This window comes from Pocillopora verrucosa, chromosome 11, assembly GCF_036669915.1.
Source record: "Pocillopora verrucosa isolate sample1 chromosome 11, ASM3666991v2, whole genome shotgun sequence".
NCBI classification, from domain to species: Eukaryota; Metazoa; Cnidaria; class Anthozoa; order Scleractinia; family Pocilloporidae; genus Pocillopora; species Pocillopora verrucosa.
The window spans coordinates 7924583-7952547 of record NC_089322.1 but is presented as its reverse complement, the minus strand read 5'-3'; the positions used below and the strand labels follow the sequence as shown (position 1 = coordinate 7952547).

The window sequence follows — 27965 nt, the reverse complement described above, 5'->3', positions numbered from 1 at the left end:
CTTTAGAGTCGAGAAGGATCGGTCCCAGACGGGAATGATCTCTTAAGAATCCTTTTATTAATTCTACACTGGCGCTATTTTTTTCCGCTTTGTTTTCTAAGGAAAGCTCAACATTCCAGGCATTTTCAGCGGAAAATTGGCCTGTAAAAATGTAAATAAAGCAACGAGCTGAAGTCGCAATTGTCCCATTTTCTAACCTTTTATTTTCAAGAATGATCAAGACTCGTGTGGACTTTGCTGATTCATGGCGGATTTATTGATAGCATGTGCTCTTATTTGGTTTTTAATTAGCTGCATGTCTTTACGATTAAAATTGAAACCTAACCATTTGTGTAGATGATCTGTGTTAATAGCCTCTCGCTATTTTAAGAAGCGGGAACGTGCCTGTTAGCGAAATGCAAATGATATTTCTTCTTTCAACCAGATGTTTCCGATTGTTTCGAACTGCTGCATGACAAACTTTATTTCTAGACGACATCGGAAGCAATTGACGATGAATGATACAAACGATTGTAGCTATAAATTACACAAACAAACAGACTTCCAGTCCATGGAAGGTATGCCAGCGAGTTCTGCCCTCTGTCACGTTTCCTGATAAAAGGTCTCGTATCAACTTTATCAAAAGCTTTCAACTTTATCAAAAGATTATCCAAGACTTAAATAGGTGATAGTAGACTTTCAAAAGAATAAGACTGCCCACCAAATGAGATCTCCACCTGTAAGACAAACCCCCGAACATGTCCATGTAACAATGATAATTAGAACCACCTTGCACATGAAATATTGATGGTTGAATACATCAAACACGCTCTCCACAAGAGATTTCCGTAGCGACAGACGTAAACAAATAATGTTACACAGAGGCGACAGGCAAAGGTTTCCCATACAATCTTTCTAGAGAGAGCACAGTTCCATAATTAAAATAAAAAAAGTAGCAACCATTTGAAATTAAAAAAAAAAACATCACGCTGGCATGCAGCTGAACAAATCTTACAATACACTTGCAGTTCTGTTATTTTGTTTTTTTACAGAATTTACTGAGTGAATTTCGCTATTTCTTTTCATATCGTCTTAAATGCATGACCTCAGTGCGTTTTAGCCATTGCCATGTGGTCATATAAGACATATTTCTCCTTCATAACTGAGAGGAATAAAATTCCAAAACGTTTTTTTTTGCCGCCTTAATCGCACAATCGAGATTGAATTGACTGATTTCAAACATTCATAATGCGCTGGGTCGGCCTCATCAAAAATTAAATCTTATTGGAATTAAGTACTCCTGGGCGAGTCTTGTTTTCATTGAACATATCTTGCAATCGGTTCGGTCGAACACCGGCGCGAAGGTTTGCGTGTCGGAAGGAATGGCGATATTGATACAAAATACATTCCAACCCCCTTCATATGCATTTCCTTCCTTGCAATACGTTACGTAAGTTTAAATCCTGATACAGCTAGAACAAATATAGTTTGACGTATAACAAGTGTTGGGAAAGTGATTTTTTTCAGTCATTTCTTTCAGTTTTGCTTTTTTTTTTTGATGCACATAGAAGTTCGTTTAAGACCCAGCGGTTTGGATCTTTCTGTTTCTAAGTTTTGCTGAAATTAGGTAACACTTTGGACGAAAGCATTCATGTATGTTTAAGGTAACGTTTGAACAAGCTGTTATTCTATTTTGTGGTCAGAAGTGTTTTTTCTATTCTTGGGTATGATTATAATTATGTTTAACTCCACAAAGACTGCTTCACTTGATCGGGAAACCATGGACCAGGTCGCGCCAGGGATCATAATCAGGGGCAATGTCTCTTCATGCTGTACAACTTGTATTTGTTTTTCTTCATATTCTGGCAAAACAAGCTGGTTAATCTGTAAGCAAAGTGATTAAGGAACGTTATTTATATCAATATTGCCAAATAGGAACAATGTAAACGCTCTACACTTCTAAATAAAACAAAGATAGGTTCAATTTAGCAGCAGTCAGGTTGTGGAACAGTTGACGAATACAAAAATCTATGCTTGCAGCGCCAGAAACTTGCCAAAAGCTACAAAATTTACATTACACTAATAAACATTACACAAACACACACAAAACAATAGATATAAAGATCGCCTTGCAGCAAAATAGAAATTGATTATATACTTTGTTGAGAATCATGAAGGATGCATAGTTAGAGAACGGACCGTCAGGAGTCTTCGACATTGTTTTGTTTCTGCGTCAATGCGTTGTTACAAACCAACACAACAATCACGATAAACGGACCGAAATCCCACAAAGCGATGATGGAGGTTAGCAGATTTCCTTTGTTAACCTCCTGCCAATGGAATTAAGCTTTTTTATAGCAAGTGCAACAGCTATTTTCGCTACAACTGAGAAGTGATGAGCAATCGATGACCATAGATTTCCGTGAACAAGGGCAGTTTAAATATTATTGTACAGATGATAGGGAACCTTTTGCTTTTGCGATGACAAGCGAAAAATTCGCTCGATGTTGAATAATCTGATCTTGAAAGAGTCGGTAATTAAAAACAAAGTAAATCTATCGTTTAGCAAAATTATCTTCTAAAGGATTTTTAGCTTAGCCGCACGTTCTTAGCTGATGTAATGATCCTCGAGGAACCTTGTGCTTTGGTTTAGAAGATCGCGAAATTCCCTCACCTTAACTCACTTAAGCAAAGTTTAGCTTTCAGTAAGACCACTTTCTCAAGCGTTGCCAATTTAGCTTAGCTTTTAATCTAAAATTTGATCTTCTAAACAGGGTTAAACATACTTAAAAACATTTATGTACACAAAAACATTTATGTACTTAAATCAACCCGCTTAAAAAGAAAATTCAAAGCCCATTCATTGTACATCAAAGAGGCCCAGGTTAGCTTTCTTGTAAATCAGGCCTTTAGCGTTTGGTATGAGCGAAAGAATGAATGACAGTACTGAAGTTGTAACGGTGTTTTATTTACGACGGGCTCTTCGAAGTGATATGGCGGAACGAGATCCTGACTCGCAGTTAAACCTTGAATTGAAGAATGAGATAAAAGTTCATTTATGCCAGTGTAAAAAAAAGAAATGCAAAAATGTTCAGGACTATTGCAACCTTAGTTAATCTTCTATTGACTGTACAATACCGAAAGATCCCTTGAAACCTCGTGACTCGGAATGGAGCAAATCTTCATAAATCCGTTCGTAGAATCAATAGCGGAAACCGCTGAATGTCGCTTGTTCTTTCTAAAGTGCTTGTACACTGTGTAAATCAGAACCATTCATACATCCGAGTTGCAAAAGTGATAGTACCTTGAACAGCTTTTCAGCCAAAACATTATAGATACACAATATCACAAAACAAAACGGTAAATCTTCTAGTTTCAGCATGTTCCTCAAATCGGCAATCTTGTTGCTCCGGAATTGAATTGTTGTTCAATCAATACCTCCAAACGTAACCAGCTTTCACTCGTGTGCCCATTTTCGCTTGTCCAATAAAGACGTTCAGCAACTTCAAGATGTTAATTCCGTTGGTGTGGCCCACGCTTTGATTTCGCAAATAGCATATTCTTTGTCATCATAGTGATTGGAAAACGACAGATATGATCAAAGTATCTCAGATCTCCATCTCTTAGATATTACAGAATTTAAATCACATCGGCTTACTTTTGAAATGACTAGTAATTTGTTCAAAAATTGTCTTGTCGCTCCACGGCTTTGCTTCAGCCCACATGAGCAATAAATTATCATAATTATCCATGTAAATTTTGGAGTTTGCAATATCTAAAAAGCTGAGAAGAATTGCCACTTTTGGCGACAAATCTTTCTTTGTGATTGCACAAAGATCATGAATGATGATCCATGTATCATTGGATAGCGCTCGACTGCATGAGCTGGGTTGAATTAAGATAATAAGGAAGACGTGAAAAGGATCGTCTCGTTAAGAAGCAACTGGAAAAAAATGTTCTCTAAATAATACTAAAAACAGCTATGATAACTTCACAAATTCGTAAATAGCAATTTTGTTCGCGAGCAGGCCAAAAGGAAAATGATAGTAAAAGGTTTTCAAGAATGTTCTAGACAAATATAAAATTAAATTCGGAAAAGCTTACTAGATACAAATTCCATTGATTTGTCGACTAAGAAGAAAAGGAGATTTGCAAGTATTTATCGTCTTAAGTACAGCAAGCATAATCTTGTGGTTTGCAAGAAAATGTAAACAGACATGGTTTGATGCTACTGTGGTTTATAGATTTAATGAATGTAACCGAGAAGTTACAATTCCTAGACCCAGCGTTTCGAAACTCCTGTCTAGTGCCTTCATCACACCTGATGAAGGCACTAGGCAAGAACGTCGAAACGCAAAGTCTATGAATTGTAACTTCTCAGTTACATTCATTAAATCTTTGAGCCAGAGCAGCATTAAAGCATGTCTGATTGTCCACCTGGTTGCCATGTGAACTTTAATATACATTGTAAACAGTTTGAGACTTCCAAAGGCACACCATGCTAAAACTAGTTTCGAATGTCCTATGACAGTATGAAAGGTATCCTTTAATGGAAAACATTTTGTGCATTTGTGAATTTGCGAGTGCTGTTCATTAACTATCTGGGGTGGACAGGAAGCAACTACGAGTGAGATATGGATAACCAATTTTTAATGCAAAAACATTACATCACTTATTCTCAGACAAAGGCACTTTTGGACGGGAAGTGTTTGCAAATCCCGGCGCATTTGTCATGGAATATTCCCAAAAATAGCGATCTTAGACGAAAGGTGATAATCCCCAATGACTGTAAAGGATTAATTAACAACCAAAAATAACTCACTGGATCAAAATGATAGGTTTGAAAGTATGTTTTGATCAAACTCACCGAGAAAGTTCCAAATCATCTCAAGTACCACTTGTGATGTAAGTAACTGATTGTGGGTAACGCCACGTATTTGTCCTACAGATTACCTTCATTTTGTTTTCGTACCTAAACGCAGAAGAGCCGAAGTTTCAAAATCAGCTATTGAACAAATACACATAAGACAGACAAGATGGTATAATATTGAGCTCATGTCTAAAATCTTGTGAATCATTTCCTCCGACCCATAAACAAACAGCCATACTGCGCATTTCCGTTTGAGCATAACAGAAGGTCTTTGCCTCTCAATACTGGATTTATTAGCTGATTGGATTTTATCAACAATAAGTAAATAAAATTTCGACATGTAGGCGCATAGTATCACTGCATATTCTTTAATCAACCCGCATATGGCCATGGAAAGGGTCTTTTACTTCCACCATTTCCGGAAAAATACTTACTTAGTTTAGAAGACAATCATTTTATGACCATTTGTACTTGATAATGAAAACCTGGGGCTTAATTGGTAATTTAAGAGAATAAACTTATAGTCAAGGGTGGTAAGAAAGAAGACTGATAAATTCAAAACACGGCTGTGGGACATTTACTAGAAACCACTAAATAAAGGGGTAAGTTTCTGTAGAAAATGTGGCGCTGAGTCGGTGGGAGAGTATAGCAGGGTAATTTGGTATTATCACTGTAAATTGGCCACCGTAAAGAGTCTCAAAGCTGAGGTTTCGAGCGTTAGCCCTCCGTCAGAGCGAATGAGCCACAGTTTCAGATGCCTTTCTAGTACATCCCGAGTAAAGTGAGGCATTCCACAGAAGGATGGATGCATGCATGCACATAGATAATTAATTGTCACTTCCCACTGTGATTTAAAATTCCTTTTTTGAAAGAGAATCTGCAATCTCGCGTAAAACCATTTCTTTTTAATTTGGTACATTAAGGAAATTGAAATAATCCGATCTAATTAAAAGCAAGCAGAATCTTTCGAAATAAATAGGCTGTTGAATGCTATTTTTGTTATTGTTGGTTTTTTTTTTTCTTTGCGGGAGTTCTTCAGCACGAACCATTCTGCCATTAATTTCTCTTTTGAAGCAAAGTTTGGAGAGCAGCAAAAAAGGGATGTTTTTGCAACAACCTTACGTTTGAAATATCCAGAGCCCTTTGCCAATGTCCGTGTCTCTTTGTTAAGTAAACTAAATGAAAATACACAAAAGGAATGCACTGCGACCTTAAAAAACACTCTTCGAGTTGCATGTAGTTGGCACTGTTTTCCGCGTCGCTTTGATAAAGAGATCTAGTGTATTGAAATTTTAAGTTACTTTTCGGACTTCTTGTCTAGTTATAAACACAGGAAGTGCAAAGTTAATTCAACGACGTTTGTTCTATTTCGATGAACTAGACGGCCGACATCAGAGTAGATCTTGAAAGGTACAGAGGGACAATAAGATCAAACGGATATGATTTCTCTCGCAACTTGTCGTAGCACACAATGCATATATTTAATTAACATAATATTTCCTGAGTGCATGCTTCAATTAAACGAAATGTTTAATCGCATTCAGAATTCCATGGACATCAACAAGTCTCGGTCATTTTATGCAGGAAGATTCCAGGGAAAGCATGCATGACACGACAGTAACTTAGATGGTATCGGAATGAGGGGTCAAGTAAACACAAGTCATGTTATTAATAAGTTGGAAACTGTGCCAAGAAAGAAACCTCCAAAGATGCTTATTGACGTTGCTTTCCAGGAATCATGTGAGGAGAGGAGGTAATACAAACTGTTTTTTAATACCATCATAGCTTTGCAGATCCCTTCTTACGTAATACATTAAAAGAAGGAGAACCTTATCTAGACATTTAAACATTTGCCTTTCGACGTCTGCCCCAAATTTCGCAAAAAGACTAGATTAAGGTAAATATTCTCAATTGAACATGGTCTATAACTGACTGGAGCTATTTAGCTCCTGCTAGAGGAGAAAGGCGATAAATCTTGTCGGAACTAAGTGCAGCAGCTTAAGGGCTGAATTGACGAAATTGGCCATGCTGGGATATTGACCTAAACATGAACTTGACTGTATGAAACTAAATGCTAAAGATGTGTAACCAATTTTACCTACAATAAACTTAGATGATACGGCCAACCAAAGAAATCAAAGCTACCTAGTCTTAACTAAAAGCATCTAATAACATGGTATATGTTGTTAGAAATACAACAACAACAACAAATGCTATAAGAGACAGGGATGACAAATGGGAAATTCGGAAATTGCCAGACGCCGAGGCCTCTGTTTGAAAATCTAAGACCTTGACGCGAGTAAACAGTTACACTATGTCATAAAATTCTTTGTTATTACCACCATTATATCACTGTAAGGTGCTATCAACGACAGGAAATATTGGATTGACCTCAAATACTCTCCTTTCGCGTTGTTTTTATGATATATATGGCAATATTTCCAAACGACAGAGATCAAACAAAGATTTCGCCGATCATAACTTTATCTCTACGCTAAGCTTCTTTTTCGTCGACGCCTTCGCAAGTGTAAAAATGAATCCTAAACTATGAGAACTTGCAAATTTATGCGTGACTTTCAGACCTACAAACCTGACCGCATTTCGAGAACGGATAGAAATTTTGCAAGCCCCATGATCTTTCAAGAGACCCGGCTTTACCTATTTCTATCGCTCTTCACGGATTAGCCACATTTAGAGAAGTCGGTTCAATGCCAAAATGTTGAAATAAAAAACCACCGTGCTGCAGGACAACAATAATTCCTCTAAGATGCATCTTGTGTATTTCAAAGTGTTAAGGAGGCACAATTTATGTTTATTTTCTTTTATACATCCTGGTGACTTGAATCAACCTTCGAAACAGCAAGGCTGGTGAAGGTCCATAAACTAAGAGAAACGTGAAAAATTCTGGCAAACCCGCTAACACTGACTTTCAGTGTTAGTCAGTTTTACCACATATCTTTGAGTGGAAACCAATGGAATTCAATTCAAGAATGAGCTATGATCTTTTTAAACCGTTCTCACTTTGCTTGACTGAATGATTCAGCTAAAACTAATCTTTCTAACAGAGTTACTGAGTAAAATAATATTGTTCTTTGACCTGAACTCTGTTGGCGTATGTGGACATTTTGTAACCCTAACCCTGTTTTTCGGCTCAGAAATCATTAAAAAAAAGCCTTACTTCAACTTTAGTCGCTTTAAGGGGAAAAGTTTCTGAAGAAACTGTAGTGCTGTGTTGAGGGGTAGTATAACAAGATGATTTGTTTTATCAACTAAATTGATAATGTAAATTCGCCACCGAAAAGCTAACGTTTCGAGCGTAAGCACTTTTTATTACACTGACAATTACCCCTACAACAGATACCCAGATCATATATTTTTTCAGGAGCAAATGGATACAAGTTAAAATGTATCATTATGAAACCTAGTAGCATCGCCAAAAGAGCGCAAAGGCAACTTCACATCTTAGTCTGGACAATCTTCGTTAGAAACTCATTCGAAATGTTATTTTTCACAAACAATTGTATCCAACGGAAAGTCAATTTTCGCATCACAAGGATGGAGAATACAAAAGATATGCGGCATGTTTCATAACCAGAATATTTGTCTTGATAACAACGTAGTTGATAATATTCTCGGACAGTGATGCCTTTGGCGTTTTTCTTTCTCCGATCATCAAACGACGTGACCTGCGTGGGTTGGAAGTGAATGAAGGTCTGCGAAAGAGATCATTTTCACAACTTGGGAATCAAAACTAGTACATAACGTTTATTGGGTTTTGTTCCAAAGAAGGTAACCCATGGGATTTAAAGTCTATTTACTAGACAAGTCGGAATCAGACAATCCTGCATCCCAGTGTTGTGGACCGTAAAACCGCAATATAGTTTAAATTCAAAAGGATCTATTTTCAGCTCATTTCAACTAATCAATTAGCTCAGTTAGATTTCGTCAATTTACTGTCGGATCTTAGTTGACAAATTTGATATTAAGTGGAATACCTTGCTAGTGACTGTCATATCATGCTTTCTTTTTTGACAATACCAATTGTTTCTTTTCTTTTCTACCAAATCAATTTAAAATCTGTCTACTTGGTTCACACTATAAATAAACATTAAACAGGGAGTCAGGAAAAATCTGGAAGATACGTAGTAGAATAAGACTTCCCCCTCCCCTCCGCTCGGTATTTTCAGCCAATTAACGATGTTATGTAGTGGTGATTTTACTTTTGGAGGTAGGAGGCAAAGAGGTGCAACGTAGCAGATATCAGTGACCGCAAAAAAATAATACACCCTAGTATTCCAATATTATGTAAACCCAACGGGTGGCGGAAAGTTAAATCATTCCACTCAGCTACCTATGTATATTTGTTTAATCATTTCCCGTCATGTCTTCACTTAAAAAAATAATTACACCGGAGGTAGTGATATGTTGGATTATATAGGTTTTAGTTGGCCATGCACCAAAAAAAGCAAACAAACAAACAGACATGCATGGGAGTAATTATCCAACAGTTTGAGTTTTCCTTCAAAGAGGCATTATTTCAGCTAAACCTAGATACATGAACATATATACACGAAGCAAAGGAGGAAGAGAGAGAAACAACGGGAGCAAGCTTTGGTGCATTTGGTGCATCTTATAGAAGTCCGTCTCAACTCATTAAGATGACTACCTTTGCGAACTGTTGTAGCTACTTGGGCAGGTAAACTCGTTTTCTCTACATCTCTTTCGTACCCTTTAATTCTTAGTTGAAGCCGTGAGCTGAATATATCCGTTCGATGGTTTGCATACATTCAAACTCAACTGAAACTTAGATACATCTCTTAATATTCAGTCGAATTTGGTGCAACGAAGGGGAGCCTCTCGGATGAGAATTAATACTAGTAGTTTTGAGCATTAATAATCATTAAAATCTGCGTTAAGATTAGTATTAGGAATAAAATCATAGAATAAATCACTCAATTCTCAACCTATAAATAGAAAGGTCGCCATGAAGACAAATTATGCCACGCACGATCAAAAGTTTGCAGGCGACCACCAGCGTTACATAACTTTGCATATGGGACGTGTGACAGTACACACAACCAAAGATATCGTCCCTTTTGGTCGTTAGCAAATAAGCCCTTCTCCTTGGGCGGCCGAAAATCTAAATGACTCTCTGGTATGAACGGAATCTAATTGGAGATCTTACAAAGCGTGGAAACCGAAAAGACTGAAAGAGTTGTTTACATTTTATAAAAATATAATTATGAACGTTTCAAATTGGCCGACATCCAGTCTGTGATAATTTAAGTGGCACTTAAGTTAAGTATCTATTAGAAAAAAAATGAGCCATGCCTTTCCTGTCATATAAATATACACAATTTTTTTTATTATTGATGATGATTGAAGATCTTTGATATCAGCACCAGAACTGAACTTCTTTTAAATTGCTTAACAAAAGTGTACCTTGCCACGCACTGAAAAGATAGAGTAACAACCTCACTCGCAATATTTCCCAAATCATACTTATTTAAGTCAGTTTTGAGGAAATTCAATCGGTTAGCATTTCATAAATGTGGCTTTGACGTCGAATCCACTTTTGGATAAAGTTTTAACAATCCAGAATTTTTTCTATCGAAAATCAAGCGATCATTTCATTGTATACAAACTACGATGATACTGTTCTCGTAAATGTTGGAAAACCAAGAATCATGTGACTTCAGAGATGAAATATTCTAAACAAATGCTGTTGAACATTGAAATCGTGGAATAACAATGCTAGGCTCGCGCCATTTTCGTCTGATTGCGTGAAGTCAGAATCAACGAAAGAGAAATGTGGAGACAAACCCAGCGGCAAAGTTAAATATATATATTTTTTCCCAAATCAATAATAATAAAAATGGTCCAGTTTCATAGTAACAGATGGAAAATTAAGAGGTCACGGTTTTTTAAGAATAACAAAATCTCTTCAAGTCCGGAAGACATACTCAAAAAGTTTAAGTGCCAATAGATCTGTCGAGCATTTATTTCAAGAGTCTTTCCCAATTTGCCAAAGTGCAAATGACAAAAAATGGTAACCAAGAAGTATTCGTTAAGGATTGTCTTTAGTAAACGAAAAATTATTAAGTGCTAAGAAAATATGTCAAACTTTGGAGAAAAGGTTACTTAGGAATGAATTGTCTTGTCACCAGCGCAGGCCAAAAAAATAAAAGAAAATTCTGGATTCCCAAGTGGAATCGAACCTCACAGCTTCGCATTCCATCTTCCGGTGCCGTGCCACTGCATTACAAAGCGCGCTATGATGAGCAAAACCATGAAAGGGCATAGCTCACCTTAAGAAAAATGGTCGAGTGAATGCCGCACCACACGTATTAAAGCGCTTAACATATAGGAGAGAAGATGACAACAAAGTGAGACAATTATTTGTCCAGTTCCCGCCAAAGAAATTTTGCAATTGCCTCATTAGGTTTTCGGCCCTCCACCGAGCATCTTGAATCATGCTTAGAATAGCTTTTAAAACTGAGGCTTGCCAAAAGTAAGATTTCTCCGACTTTATACGAATGTGTTAAAAGTGAAAAAGACAGGCATACGGATCATGAGAAACGTTAGTGTTAAACTACCAAAGCTACTAAAGTAAGGAAATTGTGAAGGATTGTTAAATTTGGAACTTGATGAAGAGAGTAGATGTCAAAAACTTGTCAGGAAGGTGGGAAAAAAAATCTGGGTCTCTTAATAGAATTCAAACCCCATGCTTTCGTCTTTCGAATTAGGATGCTCTACCTGGGCTGTACAGCAAGGCTAAAGACTGCAACGTTTCAATGCGACAAGCGTTCTTCATTATGGATTATGGATTGATTTGATTACATATCACACGTTTCAAAATTTCCTTTAGAATTTCCCATTGCTGGTGGCATTGCTGTGGGTGTGTTAGTGGTTTCCTTTCGCTGTCAGAGTTCAGTATAAGCTTACTACCTATGTAGCTTCAGTCCAATAATTGATAACACCATGCATGATAAAATGGCCATTATGACTATAAATGATCAGTAGTCATTATTAAAAGTTTATTTGGTTTTCGTACCCTACCGCAATTCTCACTGATGATCATAACTTTGGAATGCGAATTTGGAATAAAATTGATGATGTCATTTTTGGTGGGAATCGCTGAAAAAGGTACATTGAACATGCAATGATGATAACGATAATAACCACAAAAATTCGCTATCTTATCCCATTCGTATCGGGCGGATTGCCCGGACCAAATCTTCTCTAAATCTTCTCTCTACCACTCCAGAAGTTCCGATCTTTCATGGCATCCTGCGGATTAAAGATATGCATCTCGACATGCGTGGCGAGTTTTTTGGTATGGGTCTCCAGCAGTTGCCCAGCATGCTGGTGCTAGTGACTCGGCATCCTGAGAAGAAGATCGCCCACAAGCTCGCCTGAGCTGGAATATCTCAAGCCGGCTCATCTTTAGTTACTTCCACGTTTTTTTTAGCAAGGCTCACGCCAATCTTCTAGAATTTCCAGCAGTAAGACTAACACATAAGCGTCTTCGTGCACACGTAGAAGAAACGTTGTCAAAATGACTTGAATAGCTCTTAGTTGTAACGAGTTCCAAAGCAATTGCGTAAAATAGTAAAGTATCTAAATTTTCAAGCGCGCTTTGGATCAATTTATGTATGTCTACGAAAAGTGTACAGAAATATATTTTTTGAAAAATGCTGTAGTGTGAAATTTAAGAAGACGACAAAAAAAACAAACTAACAAATAAAACCATTACAATAAAATACGATACAATCCATTCAGATACAACACAACACAAACCCACAACGAAACCACTCTGCCAAAACCGAAGACAAATCAAAGTGAATGCGGACAAAAATCTTTACGCCCTGGTTAAGAGCGAAAGTGTGTTTTAGGGAAGTGTTTGAAATATGCAAGTCATGGAAGGAATAGCTAAAAATAAGGTGTGGTCGTACTTTGAAGAAGCATGAACGGAACAGCTTAAATGAAAAAAGATTAGCCTGCAGAGATTCTCAAGAACCTCGTCTTCCTCTCCAAAAAGGAAAAGCAACGAAACATACAAAAAGAAGAAATATAGAACCTTAAGTACAAATTGTTTCATTGTTAATTCGATAACTAGAGCATATGATTCCTTTTCGTCATTCTAACGTAAATAGCTCTTCACTTGAGAAAAAAATGGAAGAAAAGCAAAATATTTTGAAAAAAGTTTATTTTAGCCAGAATCTGATCAGCGTGTGCCAACAGAAAATGGAATTAAGGCACAATTTTTCCATTATGATTTTGGCGACACATGTTAGCAGTTTCCTGTTTCATATATATAAATAGTGAAGACCTTTCTGCTGGTACTTAAGCATGGAAGATCACGTAGAACCTTCTCAAGGCAACTTAAGTTAATTTTTCTCGCTTACCCTAATCTTTTAAAATTGTCACGTACTAAAAAAATAATCGTCCAACTATTTCCGAGATAACTCAATTTCCTACCTTCGTAAGGTTACTATGAAGCGGATATCACGTTCAAAAAGTTAACCTAGAGCCAAATTTCCTAATTCTTGTTTAAACATCAGAACCAATAACAAACATAGTTAAGTTTAAAAGACTGTTTATGGTGCGTAGGCAGCTGTATATAGTGTTCCCAGGAAACGAGAGTTTTACGAGTCGACAGAGTAATGGAAAAAACTGAGAATTAAGTCTCATTTGGAACCAGACGAAAGTTTGAAGCAGTCTGTGCATTTAAGAGATTGTTTATTCTAACTAACCACAGTTTTTTTTAATAAACCTTGATTTTGATCATGATACTTGTAGCTAATTGACGGGGCCATGAAATCGTATCCAAATTTTGCGGTCACATAGATGACATTTTAGGAAATGGAAACCAAATGCCATCAGGGAAAAAATCCCAAAAATTAACTGATAATCATTAAGAGAAATGATCAGCAAAAAGAGTCCGGTGTACCATGGGATTACTAATCATGGAACAGGATCAAAAACTTCCTTTAACTAATCGGCTTTTACGGGTGAAAACAAAATACAGTAAATTGATGGTGATCTTCAGATGCTTTGTCCTCAATACAAATAGTTTTCCATATTTGGAGAAGAGGGGAGAGAGAGCTAAATTTAACCAAAGATAAAAAAGCAAGAATGTGTTCCTCGTGCCTAACCTTACCACAAGTTGTAAAAATACCCGCGCTAATTGTGGTCGACAGGAAATCCCATACTAAGTGCAAATAAATTAGAAGACACCTATCAATCGTCAAGTACTTATCGCAAATCACCATTGGTATGTTAACATGTAGCTCTATAGACTCAACAGTTTACAGTGAAGGCGATGTCAAGTACATCACAATTAAAGCTTTTCAGAGGATATCACTGGACAACGTTAAAATAACATCTCGAGTTATCTTGATCCGTGTCACTGCCAGGATTACGTTACAACATGTGATTTCACAATGCGTGCTTCCGAGTCGTAGCATGAGTGGGTATAAAAACGGGTGCAGGGCGTGCATAACAACTAGTGCGTTGGCCAGCGATAACAGAGAAGAAGGCAAGAGACGAGCAAACAGCAATCAGAAAACAACGACAGATTCTCTCAAGTGAAGCAAGGTATAACTCTAACTGGTAAGTTTTCATTTTTCCCCTCAGTGCACGTGTTTGTCAATATGTAACTCGTTAGCCCCCAATTCTAATCAATTGTGAAACACTGTTGCACAATTAAGATTTCACCTATATTCCGAAGAATTCCCGCACGCTTTCTAAACTTCATGGTTTCAAACGACGTGAGTCAGATCAATATATCACATTTAGTGGAATGACAAGGATTTCTCGTGAGGGTAGCTCGCTTTTCATAGATCTTGGCAGCCACGCTGATGTAACCGACAATACTTTCAGCCTTTCTGGGATCTAACAACTAGCAGTATGGTTTTAGAGTCTGAGATCAGATGTTTATTATTCTGGGGGGGTGGGGGGGGGGGAGGTGAATGTGGCTCTGTTATGATCAGATTTTGTCGGCTCTTCTGAAGAAACCGAGCTCTTTTTCCCGTCCCACTTACTCACCACAAAGAAAGAGAGGACCGCTATTACAAACCAGTCAAGCTACGAAACAAATACACTTGAGAAAAGGAGACCAGAAACCCTTTCGTATCGAAAACTGGGGATTACGTTAATCATTACGTTTCTAAAAGCTCATGTATTCGTTCGCTCTAACTCTGTCACTATTTTATTTCATTTGATATATATTTGGTTTTTATTCATATATTCAATCTCGTGCAAAGTATGTAAAAAAACAACAAAAAATGTTCATCCGGGAGCTTGGCGTATTTCCGTTGCTGCTGACTCTCGAATTGACCACCCACACAAAATGTCGATTAAAACTCATCAGTTCTCTGGTCAAGACGAAAATTCGAGAGAAAAAGTAGAGTTGTCGTACGACACAACAGAGTGACTATTGATAGATCAAGTTACTCTTGCTCATGCACTGGCCATGGTACGGAGGTAAAAGGAAACATCGTAATTCATTCCTGCAGCAGAAAAATTTCAGACAATCTTAAATAGAGTCTTGCTTACCGTTGGCACCGGAAACTGAGGAAAATCATCATTTCAACGGAAAGCTTCTTGATCAATATAGGAAATTTTTCAAGCAAATCGGAACCAATTTAGAAAAAGACAGGAAATCGTTACCGATCTCTTCTTTCAATTGTGTTGTGTAAGTCAGGTCTTCTTCTTTTTCGCTCTCCTACCGTTGTATTAAAGTCCGCTGTTGACGTTTAGGCTTGCTTTGCTCAGTGATTGTACATGTACCATTTCGTAACAATAGAAACCATACTCGTTTTAAACTCTCATTTAAAAAAAATTCCTCCCTCTTGAAGCGGAAAAAAAGGAATAATTTGCGGTTTCCCTAGCCCTGAATTTCTGCTTTGTGGTTCATTTGCGGTCGGCCTTCTCATTTATTTCACACCAACTCCTCTAAGTTGGAAATGGCGGATAATACTAAATTCACTTTGCCAAGATGTGTTTTCATTCATGGAAGTTACCCTCAAATGTATGCCAGTAAAAAAACAAAACAAAACAAACAAACAAAAACAAACAAACAAAACAAATCAAAATCAAATCAAAGCAATTCCTCTTGTTCAAAATTATAATTGTTAATAGTATAGTTGCTAAACGACTGTGAATATATGAAAGTCATGGGTTCAAATCCCGTACAGGCCTGAATTTTTTTCCGGGTCTTATTTTCACTACTGCTCAATTAGTGTTCATTACTGTGAAGATCGCTTTCAGGATAGTTGCTCTGGTACAGTGTACAGTCGATTATTAAATGCAGTAAAACCATTTCAACTGACTTGAAGGATAAAGCAACGTTAATTAAAACAATTTTCTTTTTCCCGACACTACAGCTTTTGGTGCAACCTTGAAAACTGGTGAACAAACGACAATTACAGGATGAAACTGGGAACTTTCATTGCCTTTAGTGGATTCTTGATAACTCAGATAATGTTTGTGGATGCAAGGCCTAGACTGCCGAGCAAATTGAAAAAGGTAAGGGAACTTTCCCTGACGCTCTAAGGAGCCGATAGAGCAAAGTAGCAGCCTTTACTGGACATCTCAGTGTAAGGAAAATCGTACCAATGAAAATAATTTTTGTATTTTCCTCTCATTCACTCAAATGGAATTTTAACTCAGTATCCTTAATGGGCGATGCAAGTGACGTGTTCAGTGCTATATCTTGATATGATTAGAAACCAATATAAAATGTTTATCAAGAAGAAATGATCTAACAAAAAAATTTACCTTTCCTCTATAAGGAAAAAACGGGGGTCTTTTCAACAAGTAAGCCAGCAAGTGAAGAAAATCAATTTGAAGAAGGCTGGACTTTAGCTACCTTGTTCGGCATGGGAGAACATGACTCAGGTGAAAGCAGCCAGAGACCAATATCTTCAAGCCCTTTGCTAACTAGCCCTGCAGATGCACCCAGATCTGGTGGAGAACAAGATGCTCACTCTGACAGCTCTGTGAATGACACTGATCATCAGCAGAAAAATAAAGGAAGAAAAAGAGTGCGAAGGCGTTGTCGTCCTGGTTATATCCATAAATGTCTGCCGACCAAAAAACCAAAACTGACTAAAAAACCAAAACTTCCCAAAAGAGCTCGTCACTGATTTCGTTCCAAATTTCATAAATGTTTACACATATTTATAGATGTATAGATGCGTAAGATCATAGGTTATCATAATAATAATTGATCGTCTAATATGAGGAAAAAAAACTGTTGAATTATTTTCTTATGATAAACTCGAGCACCGAAACACAGCGACAAAATGTAATATGTAATTTTTCTCCCGGTAGCTGCTGGCAGACAAGGGCATCAAAGGAAGCTTTGATATGATCAGAGAGTATTTAAGTGTATAGTTTTTGCTATGTAAATATTGCGCATTGGTGTTGCTGTATTAGCTAGAGCATGGGAAAATGGACAAAACAATAAATGTTTGATCAAAAATTACTCATTCATCTTGTATTTAATTCGATTTAATGACCTTTAATGAAATGTCGAAAGCTGAAAAACCGAAAATTTAAATACATATTTTGGGAACCTCTTTTTGGAAAAAATGGCAAGTGAAGTTGGTCCCATTGCAGAGTCGCATAAATATTAGCCATATATATTCAAAACGTGACATAATGTTTCCAGAAACTTTAATATGCTTGGTAAAACGTACCCAGCTAGGCTTACTTTTTGCACTTTGTAAAAAAAATGATTATGAAAAGATAACATGTTATTTTAGTCTTTCGTTAACACTCTTTCTATTTTCTTTGTTTGGCGAGTGTAGAATCAACGGTCAATAGGGAAGCTCTGACCATAAGTTTTTGCCATTCTATTGTCAGAGAGAAATTGCTTATTTGACTGGATGACTGACCAGTTTTCCACCACTAGGTCTGGTAATCCATCAGATGCTATCCAGCTACCCAAATGTCTGAGCTCTGATTAAATGGGGAAATTTTGTCGGGCTTTCTTTCTTGGCGTAAGATGTTCCCTTACACCCCGACTAGACATAACTGAGGAATCAGATAGAGAAAATCAAATTAAAAACAGTCACTTCAGCGCCAATTCAAAATTAATGAAGTTGTCGATGAATGCATGGAATTACTTACAAGTAGGTTTTGGCAAAGAAAGCGGCTCAGTCGCAATTTAATTTCTAACTCGATTGGAAGGAAGATAATCTGTTTAACACAATCTCTTATTTACTTAAATCGATAAAGTAACTATACATATATATATATCTATATATATATACATATATATATATATCTTGGCGCCACCTTGGCAAACATTTAAAATTTCTTTCTTCAAAACGACTGTGTTTTCCAACTATAAATGACGAGTAAATGGGATTTTAAGAATGGGCGCATTTGATCGTCGCTAATCCTAAAGGGTATTAATTCTCTTCATTCTGGGCTTATCGCCTCGTTCCATGCTGGAGACATCTTGTCTCAGTGTAAATACACAGGAATACTAATTAAACAATGGCCTCCGATATCTTCTCTCAGTAAAAAAGAGTTGTAAAGTGCACTACAATCGAGACTTCCTGTTCCGAAATAATCGTACAACCCTAGCAATGAACTTTGCAAGGCACCGTTGAACAACCAAAAACTAAGCTTATCAACGGGATATTCCAATAATGTTTTGTTGTTTCAAGGTTTGAGGAGGCATTTTTACCAAATACAAGTGTGCGCGTTATTTTGCAAACGGACAAATGAGAGCTGACCCCTCAAATGAATTTAAAAACTTTCGGCCGATTGAAAGCCCATCAAAAACTGCTGATGGTAAATGATAAAAAATAAGGCCCCCTAAAATGGGTTTTACGTGAATTAGATCAGGACAATCTTAATATTCATTCTTTATTAGAACTTTAAGAGCACGTTCTCCTATCCCAAAGTCATGATTAATGTCAAGTACGGCAAGAGTTCTATTTTTATTCATTTTTAAAGATAAGTGACTATTGTCTTAGCACGTTTCACTGTTATGGCGCGTCGTTATTCTTAATTCCTTGTAATTAATTAAAAAACTGGTGAAGTGCGGCGATATCTCCGAAAGGCTTTCTGGTTGTAATTACCTCGAGAAATATTTTTATGATAGCCCTTTAAACTCGTTTAAGTTACATTCTACTGTTTGCGTGCATTGCTTAGTTATCGAGCAAAGTTTTGCAATTCTTTTATCGGCGTTCCATTCCGGCGATCAATTGGTGACGCCCGACTTCTTTTAGCAAATATTTGTGAAAAAGCTTGCATGAATGGGGCCTTCTACCTACCTAACACGCATCGTAGAACCGTGTTGAGCTTGTAACAGTTATCCAGTTCTTAGATACCATACATCAAAGTTAGAAGAAAACACATCAGAACATGATAAAATACAAAATTGAGCAGTGTATCAAGACGTGGGTTTCGTTACTAGTGAGCAGTCTCCATGGTTAGGTGAAATACGTAGCAACAATCTTTTTTGTGACGAAGTCATTCGAGTAATGTTTTCAGTGGCTGGCACTTGTTGAAAGGGGATTATTTTAATGAGCTGAGCACTTGATTTATCGCCACCAGGATAAAAAGATAGATAGCGTAGATGCTTTGCACAGGAAATGGACGCTAAATACTTTTATATGAATGATGAATTAAAAAAATAATTGGAAAAGTTTGGTCGCGTGTGAGGATCGGAGATCGTTTCATGATCAACATCTAGCATCATTCAACAAAGTTTTCAATATGTGTTATGTCATGTATTACATTGGTAAACGAAAAACAAACACATTGTTTATATTAGTGGTTGAGTTATATTTACAAGCTTAGTTATCGCTTTCCTTTCAAGCACTTAGTATCTTCAACAATATTAGGTGGAAAAGAAGATTAGAACAGCTTGGCTTGTTGAATAGTTGAATTGTTACAGATGATGATGATTATTATTATTATTATGTGAATAGCTGCCAGGTTAAATCTACTAGGACAAAGCGAAGGATATTTAGACTCCTTCACATAAAGACGAATTTCAAATGAGGGAAATTTAAACAAATGTTCGGCCATCATCATAATCAGTAGTGCCAGTTGATGCCAGTTAGTCAAAAATCAATGAATAACCGCCACTTCTTAAGAGTTTTGTGTTTCCTGACGGTCTCCTGATTAACCTTTATGTAATTTTGTGGTTCAGCAATAAACGTGCGGTATGCGATACTTGACCTTTTCGCTATATCCACTTTAACGTTAATTCCTAATGCACGCAAGAAAGATTTGCCTGTTACCTGAAGCCTGCTTCGTGCAAGGTAAATTTCGTCCAAATTTTTCATCAAAATAAGGGCAATACAACGAAATCTTATGCGGAGAATGACAAAAACATTCCTAATTTCCATTTCGGTGGCAAGCCATAACATAGAACAGACGAGTTTAATACTTAACATAACTTCAATGTTGAGGAAATACTCCAACGTGGAGCAACTGGACCCAATTGTGAGCGAAATTCTTTCCTTCGCGATCTTAAATTTTAATTGCTTTCATTGCGAAGGAAATTAAGAAAAAACTTCGTTTTCATTGCAGTAGACGACATTTCGATGAATGTATACATAAATCTACGTATAAATCTATTCTTTCTCGTAACATTGCTTCTAAACAAAATGTTTCTTTTGTTGTTGTTGATGTCCTCAGTCCACATGCCAATCCTGTAATGTTATGTAAACCATGCGAAAGAGGCACTCCCATGTGTAGACGCACTTATGCAATAAAAAGCACAAAACAGGCTAATTCGGACTAAAGGATCTAAAAATAAACCTCGTGCTTCTTCTTTGAGGTGAAATAGCCCGCTGAAAAACAATTCCAGTATATTTTGAGAAAATAGATCTCTAAAGAAACTTCATAGTTTTCAAAAGTTAAGTGTCAGAAAAAATAATTACTGCAAAAAAAACAAAACAAAAAAAAACAACAATGTGGCTGAATAGTTGAGGATCTCGTGCATGTGTGCGCGTAGGTTGAGGTAACGAGAAACTTCCGCAATTGAAATGCCTTCAGAGGATAATACAATTATTTCCTATTCACAAATCTTGTTGGTAAGATTGCTAGCGAAGCCGATAGAATATGCGAGTTATTGACCAGTAAATCGTTAAATACGCACATAGGAAGCGGCTGGAATCACAACAATTTTATCAGTTTGGCTATCATATAATGACATCACTCTTCAATGGAATACCGGAAATTGATAGCTGTGAAAACATGGCAGAAGCATTTAAATACGCCTATCTAAACAACACCAACGTATCTGCACCTATGCTGTCATTGGAATAACTCAAGGAAGACGGTTTTAAAAGAACAATTTAACAGGTGAGTCATCGTCATTAATTTTTATAGGAAAGAATGGAACATTTTACTGTGTACATCACGAGGCTTAATGCCGTTTGCGACCCTAAAGGAAGGCGCGTTGGATACCCTGAGAAAAAAGTAAGGGACAAAAAGGAAGAGTCAGTTTCAGAACAATAGCCTCACACTGTGCTTTTCTACAAGGCAACGCTCTTTTAAGTTGTTGCATATTACTGGGACAAGTGATAACTCAAAGACAAACTAGTTTGAACGTTGTGATATATCGATACCTATCTGGCTGATTATAGAAGAGCAAAGTCATTATTTTCTGTCGAAATTGGCCATGGTTTTCGCGTAAGGTTCCTCACACATGCCAAACCTATGCAAAACACTAACATAAGCTTGTTACATTAAGAAGCACAAGAGAATTTACAGTAATTGACCATGATTCCCACGTTGCTCGCTGAAAATTTCGTGACCACATAAGTTCTAAAACGCCCAAAGAGGAAATGCGTCGTTCATAATGTTAATGAAATTATTGTCGGTATAAAACTTGTTATCTTGTGAACACATACTGGCGTCTGCATGTTTCAATTCTTGTGCCAATTACTAAATTAGTGAATCATCTCGCTACCAAATCAGAGCAAACAAACATTTGGCTTACACAAACCAATCAAAACTGACCCCAGCTAAGGAGAAAATTCACGTAGATAGTTCCAGTCTCTTAAATCAATACAAAATTTTAAAAATCATCAAGCTGATTTAACTCCAATGAATTGGATCTCAGCATTAGCGTCTAGTATGGTGATTTGAATGAATACTGAGATTTACAAGTGCTAAAGACACCAGGCTAAAAATGTGTGGTTTCAAGGACATCTGGTTAGTTTTACAAATACTCTCTGAGTTGTTCTACTCTTACAAAGGAAAACCCAGTTTCTCTTTAGTGCGAACACAACTTTGCGGTGTGAATTATTAAACTTCTAGCGTAGCGAAAGTCCTTCTTTTACTCAATAGCTAACATTTGTTAATCGTAGCGGAGGTAAATATTAAATCACTTTCGTCGAAAGTGACCTGCATAATTGTGTTGGGATGGAATGATGAAGCTGAATGACGAGCATACCAAAAACTGAACTTGTTTTCAAAATTTTAAAACTTTGCCCGGTGCAAAGCATGGGCGAGGGGAAATGCTGCCCATGTAGCAGTAAGCGATGTCTAACCCTATAAAGTTCCATCACGCTTTTGAGCGGACAAGTAAAACTTTTGAAGGCGCTCGTTTTTGCATATTAGAAGTTATTACCGTAACTGATGAATGGAATTCATCTGCCAACCAATGATTTGTCATTCACTTTGTTTCATAGCTTGAAAAGCTTGGATTTTAAATTGCAAGGTTAGTGTACTCAACTTAGTTTAAGGAGAGACTAAGATTCCGAACCTGTTACTTAGTGCGGTCGATTGTTGAGAGTGAACATATGAAGTTTTAATTAAAGTTGTTATTCTTTGCTGCTTTACTCCAAGATTAGATATGAATTTGATATGACTAGTGAAGCCTTCACTTCTTGGATAAGGGTAATTTTGTCTGCTTGACGTCCAAGAGGAATTTTTTTAGAGAAAATTGGAAACTGGAGAAGGAACAATTGAACAACTTTCATTCGACCGCATAGAAACATAACAACTGCGTTTTTTTTTTTGTATCAAGCCTGATAAAGTATCTTCCTTCCTTTCATTAATCTTTCTGCCTGGTCGGTGGGATATTGTCATTCTCTTGTCGTAAAAAAATATGAGAAAAATCCTCACCTTTTAGCTGTCACGGGCGACGAAAATTTGGTTTCCGACCGTGTTTGTTAACCATGCGCTAACCTTGTTACTTCGGGCCTCGGTAATCCCAGAATCTATTGCATTTTGCGCAAAAACTTTCATTGACCTCCGTTATAGCTTCATAAGCAGGCGATCGTCAAGAACTGCGAAGAATGGAAGGAAAAAAATAAATGAACCATCTATCAACGAAAATTTTGGCAAAAAAATGCTATATTTAACGATTCTGTAAATGTCACTTTTTAAATTTTTGGCGCATGTAATGCTTGAAGTTTCAATTTGATGACACTGAAATTAGAAACGAGGAATAATCCTCTTTAGCTCGTATGTTTTGTTTTTCCAATGAAGGTCATGTGAAAATAAACTAGACAACTGTTTCTTTACTCACGTGCATGCAGGTATGCATGCATATAAAGGAAGATCTTCCCTTGAGACCTTCAACGGAATAACAAATATTCTAAGAGGTCTATTGGTAACGAGGAACGTTGAAAAAGGAACAAATGTATCGCAGTAACCCGCATGAAATTTAAAATGGCGGATGACAAGTTAATATTTACTACCGTACTCTTTGCTTACATTTTAAATCACACAACTTAGTGTGTTTCTTATCTTCGCCGACATGCGAAGCTCGCACGAGCTATTATGGTCTGTTTCTCTGTCTTGCGGTGGTACTAATCGTAAGCCTACGGGAAGAAATATATTCATTTAATGGCATCGAAAAACTTTTTCCAGATATTTACGTATTAGTTCATATTTGAAATCTGTTTACGCGGCATGAATCACATTCCAATCTATTTTCAATCGCTCAGTTTATGGCATTACTGATAATGTCAGATGAAACAGCAAAAATTTTGAATTACTTCACCAAAGTGAAGGTGTATTATCATTTAATGCAAGACTATTGAAAGTGTTTGCTGTGCGGCAAACCTTTTTTGCAAACACGTTTGCTGAAGTTCGTAATAACTTATTCAAATGTTAAGTCGCCTAAAACTAATTCTCAGACACTCACCTCTCCGAAGACCCGATTTCTAACGCACCAGCTACATATATCAGAGGAAAAAAACAGTTTTGAACTCAAATACTTTAATCATCGTCCATGTTGTTTGCTCTGACGACTGAGCTCAAACAACTCGGGCCTAGACCCTTCCTCCGTTTAGTTATCCACCATTTTGAATTCTTAGGCGGATTACCGCTGATCACACGTTTCCCATTCTCCGTTCCCAGTCCCTTTTTCCTAGTTTTAGTAACATTCCGTCTCAGACGCACCATCAAACAAACTGACTCTAACTAAAAATGGCTCTCTTTTGAAACCGCACTAAGATCATTTCGTGTGTATTCCTTTCAATATTAGTGCCATTATTCGACGTACCGTTACCCGTTATCATTACATGTAATTCATGTGTAGTTAGACTTCTCATTCTCGTTGTCATCATTCTTTGGAAACGCATCTAAGCCGTCAGTTGCTAAGGTAACATGATGTGACGTCATGAGTCGTGCTCGAACTTACGAAATAATAATGAGAATAACTTTTTAATAACTTTTAACTTTCTTTCCAAACAAACAATAAAAACGGTTTCAAATCAGAATGCACCATAAAGTTTTTTTTAAAACAGATCCATAAATCTCAAACATATTTTCAAGCTTATTTATTTGAATTTAAAATCATTTACCTGACGCATTCTGCTTTTGCAATTTGAAGGAAAAGTCGAAAACGAGTCAGAAAGAAGTTTAAAATCAAAATGCACATTTTTAACTAACTCATATATCTTAAAAGTATTTTCGTGAGTATCAACTTGAAATTAAAATCATTTACCTGCCTGTGTTTAATAAAGAATCTTTCATGGATATTCTCCCGGAACAATAAACAAACGCTGCACTATCACATTTTGGGTGTTGTGCACCATTTTAAACCTCTGTGCATGGAAGAATTTGATCAATGAATGAAGACACAGTACAATGTTTACCCTGAGAAGAATTCGCAGTTTATAATCGTTTTTGAAGCGATCGCTAACGGAATTCATCTCCGTTTGGGAATGGCATGTATCATTCAATTTTCGATTCGACTTTGATTGCTCCTGGAGTTCTCGCATAGGATATAAAGTTCAGCTCAGATTGTCGAAACGGTTATGACTCTCTCCGAAAACATTTTTTTGTTAAAAGGACATACCCTGCCCTGACGATCGCCCTGAACAACAAATGATTGGGTAGTGATTAGGGCTGGAGGTCATTGTCAAGCACAAGTTTGCGTTGTCCCTTGTTTATTGTTTTTGTTTCATTTTGTGTTTTTGCAGATAAATAACTGGATTATCTAACGTTGATTCACGAGCAAGTCAGGCTATGGCATACATGAGAAGCGTCACGTTTGTCCTTCTTATAAATCTCTGCATAATTCTATGCGCTTCGCTTCCTCTTTCGTCGATTCAGAGAGAAGAAAAGGACAATTTTTACAACAAGGTAAACTTTAACATTATTTTTCTTTGTTTCGTAACTTTCTTTATTCATTTCAATCCACTTCTCATTGACGCACGGCAAACCAGAATTGATCCCTACGCGCATGCCCGACGTTTGACCGCTGTGTTGTGATGGCCTCACATAAACTAGCTATTTCGTGAAACATGAATAGTTCTGTACTATAACTAAGTAGCCTTGACTCTAGGTGTTTCCAGGGGAAGAGAGAGCCTCTCAGGATTACTTTGATCGCTATCCTTGGAGTAGAAATAAGCAAACAGAAAGTTTCCCTTCAAGAGACAGAGCATACGGCAATGAAAACACAGCGTCAAAGTTTCAACTCCAACGAAGTCTCACAGACGAAGAATTAAAGAGGACTCTTCTTCGAGACATAGTCAACTGGGTAAGAAAAATGTTTATCAGTGATATGTAGCATTGCTTCACCAGTGATATGTAGCATTGCTTTACCAGTGATATGTAGCATTGCTTTACCAGTGATATGTAGCATTGCTTTACCAATGATATGTAGCATTGCTTTACCAGTGATATGTAGCATTGCTTCACCAGTGATATGTAGCATTGCTTTACCAGTGATATGTAGCATTGCTTTACCAGTGATATGTAGCATTGCTTTACCAGTGATATGTAGCATTGCTTTACCAGTGATATGTAGCATTGCTTTGCCAGTGATTTGTACTATTGCCTTACCGATGATGTGTATTATTGCTTTTGCTGTTGCTCTTCCCAAATAACACTGATCTTCTTTTGAACGACAAGTACTTACTGTACAGGTTCAATCCTTCGTATGCTTCTATACATAACTGTCGACGAGAGTCAAATGCAGCAGTTATGTTTGTTTCATAATCACTCATGTGATCAATACGTCGTCCGTGTATCCTTTCACCTGTTACTGTTACATATCTTCTCAGCATTTTGAAATCCATGTTGAATTTAATCTTTGGAGTTTTCAAACGATTCTGAACAAGCCATTGGTGTTTCGACAACACTGGGCACCACTACATGACAATGCGAATAAAATCTACCATATTTATGCTTTGATTTAGGAGACGAGGGGAAATTATTTTTTTCAGAAAAATGGGAACAATTTCGAGAAACGAGAGCCGCAGCGGAAATGCCGAATCCACCCTGGATATATAGGTTGTTCAAGACAGCAGACACAGAATGAAGACGAAGCCAGAAACAAAGACATGGTACGTTTCTGCCGATTTTTTCCTCATGTAGGCCTTTTCCAAAACCTTTTTGACCAAAGCGGAAAGCAGGACTCGTGTGGTTTGCGCGCGTTCTTTGCACAGCTAATGGTGACACACAAGAGAGAAAAATTTTAATTGAGCGTCGAAAATAATCCAGGATTGTTTTGGTTTTGTTTTACTTCGGACTGTGATTGGTCTAATAAAAATTATCATGCTCTTAACCGATCAGACGCCAAACGAAACTTGGCCGCCCGCGTTTTTTCGCGCTATTAGTAGCTTGCCCGTTGTTACTTTGTGTACTCATTGGCTAATGATGACACCAATCTTTGTTATGATTGGCTCTTGTAACTAATTGAGTTTTAAGCCTACGACAGTCTATTGAAAAAAATGCTCTTGTCCAATAATTTTTAAGAATTATTTAAATGCATAACTCTATGTAAGACGTTTCGAGAAGATTATTTAAAAAAAGTGAGTGGCTCCTGCATATGGGAAAGCATCCCTTCAAGCATTTTCGTGCTCTTCAAACTTCACGCACGGGCGTTCGAGAGATACAGATTGATGCATAAATCGGAAGTTTAAAATAACAACATTTTTGATGCGATAGTTTCCAAGAGGTGTCACCTTTAGAATCAAGACTTTAAGGAGGATTTATTTCCTAAGCTCGAACCAATGTTGCACAATAATTAATGAAAATAACGGTAAATCTGCCTTAGGAACCTTTTAACAGAGACCCTGGAGCGAACCTGAGCGACGAAGACAAGGATCGGATCAAACAATACGATGCGGAGATAGAAAGAACCTTCAGGGCACTGGAACGAGAAATGGATGGTCGTAAACTGTTGTAAAACACCTGACTATTTGCACAATCTTTTCGAAACCTCAAGTTCGAAAAATTGATGATTAAATATGGAATGAACTCATAAAGTTCTGAGATTATGCTAATTACACGGGCTGTAACCCAGTAGACCTTAAATGCTTAATGTGTTTTTCTGCTCTGCAAGTAATGTTGGTCTAAAACATGAACTTATATCCAAGGCTTATACATGAGCTGTAAAAAATACACGAATTAATGGAACGGCAGTGAATTTGACGTTTTGTGATCGTAGAGTGGATGAAGATGAAAACCGAGGATTCATTGATTCATGTACATGTAGCTCTTGTAAGGGCACAGTAGTCGCAATACGCTTATTTGTTCATCCGGAATGTCTTTCTGCTATCAGTGTTGGTATAATAATCAACAATGTATATAAGAACTGTAGAAATGCTATTAAAGTTCTGGCTCAATTGCATTTATTTGGGCAAGAGTGTTAAATAAAGATGGATCTCTC

At 37.1% G+C, this 27965-nt stretch overlaps 1 protein-coding gene and 1 long non-coding RNA gene across 7 annotated transcripts; one reads left to right on the top strand and one right to left on the bottom strand.

The window, feature by feature from the left end:
* Positions 1-203: 203 nt before the first annotated feature.
* On the bottom strand, positions 204-24152 carry LOC131789833 (uncharacterized). Of its 4 annotated transcripts, XR_009340634.2 has the most exons (5): positions 23988-24152; positions 23555-23661; positions 22961-23124; positions 4847-4951; positions 204-1863 (listed from the first exon to the last, which is right to left on the bottom strand). It is a non-coding gene; the product is annotated as an uncharacterized lncRNA (long non-coding RNA). The 4 variants fall into 4 exon arrangements; XR_009340635.2 differs by lacking the exon at positions 4847-4951 and having other exon boundaries at positions 23988-24133; XR_009340637.2 differs by lacking the exons at positions 204-1863; positions 4847-4951 and adding an exon at positions 14471-15363 and having other exon boundaries at positions 23988-24133.
* LOC131789829 (uncharacterized) lies at positions 9301-27965 on the top strand. Of its 3 annotated transcripts, XM_059107002.2 has the most exons (6): positions 21071-21190; positions 22525-22553; positions 25270-25432; positions 25635-25829; positions 26518-26637; positions 27351-27965. In XM_059107002.2, the coding sequence occupies exons 3-6, from the start codon at positions 25316-25318 to the stop codon at positions 27480-27482; spliced, it is 564 nt and encodes a 187-aa protein (XP_058962985.1). In that variant the 5' UTR covers positions 21071-21190; positions 22525-22553; positions 25270-25315; the 3' UTR covers positions 27483-27965. The 3 variants fall into 3 exon arrangements, with proteins under 3 accessions (XP_058962986.1, XP_058962984.1, XP_058962985.1); XM_059107003.2 differs by lacking the exons at positions 21071-21190; positions 22525-22553 and adding an exon at positions 9301-9545; XM_059107001.2 differs by lacking the exon at positions 22525-22553 and having other exon boundaries at positions 21036-21190.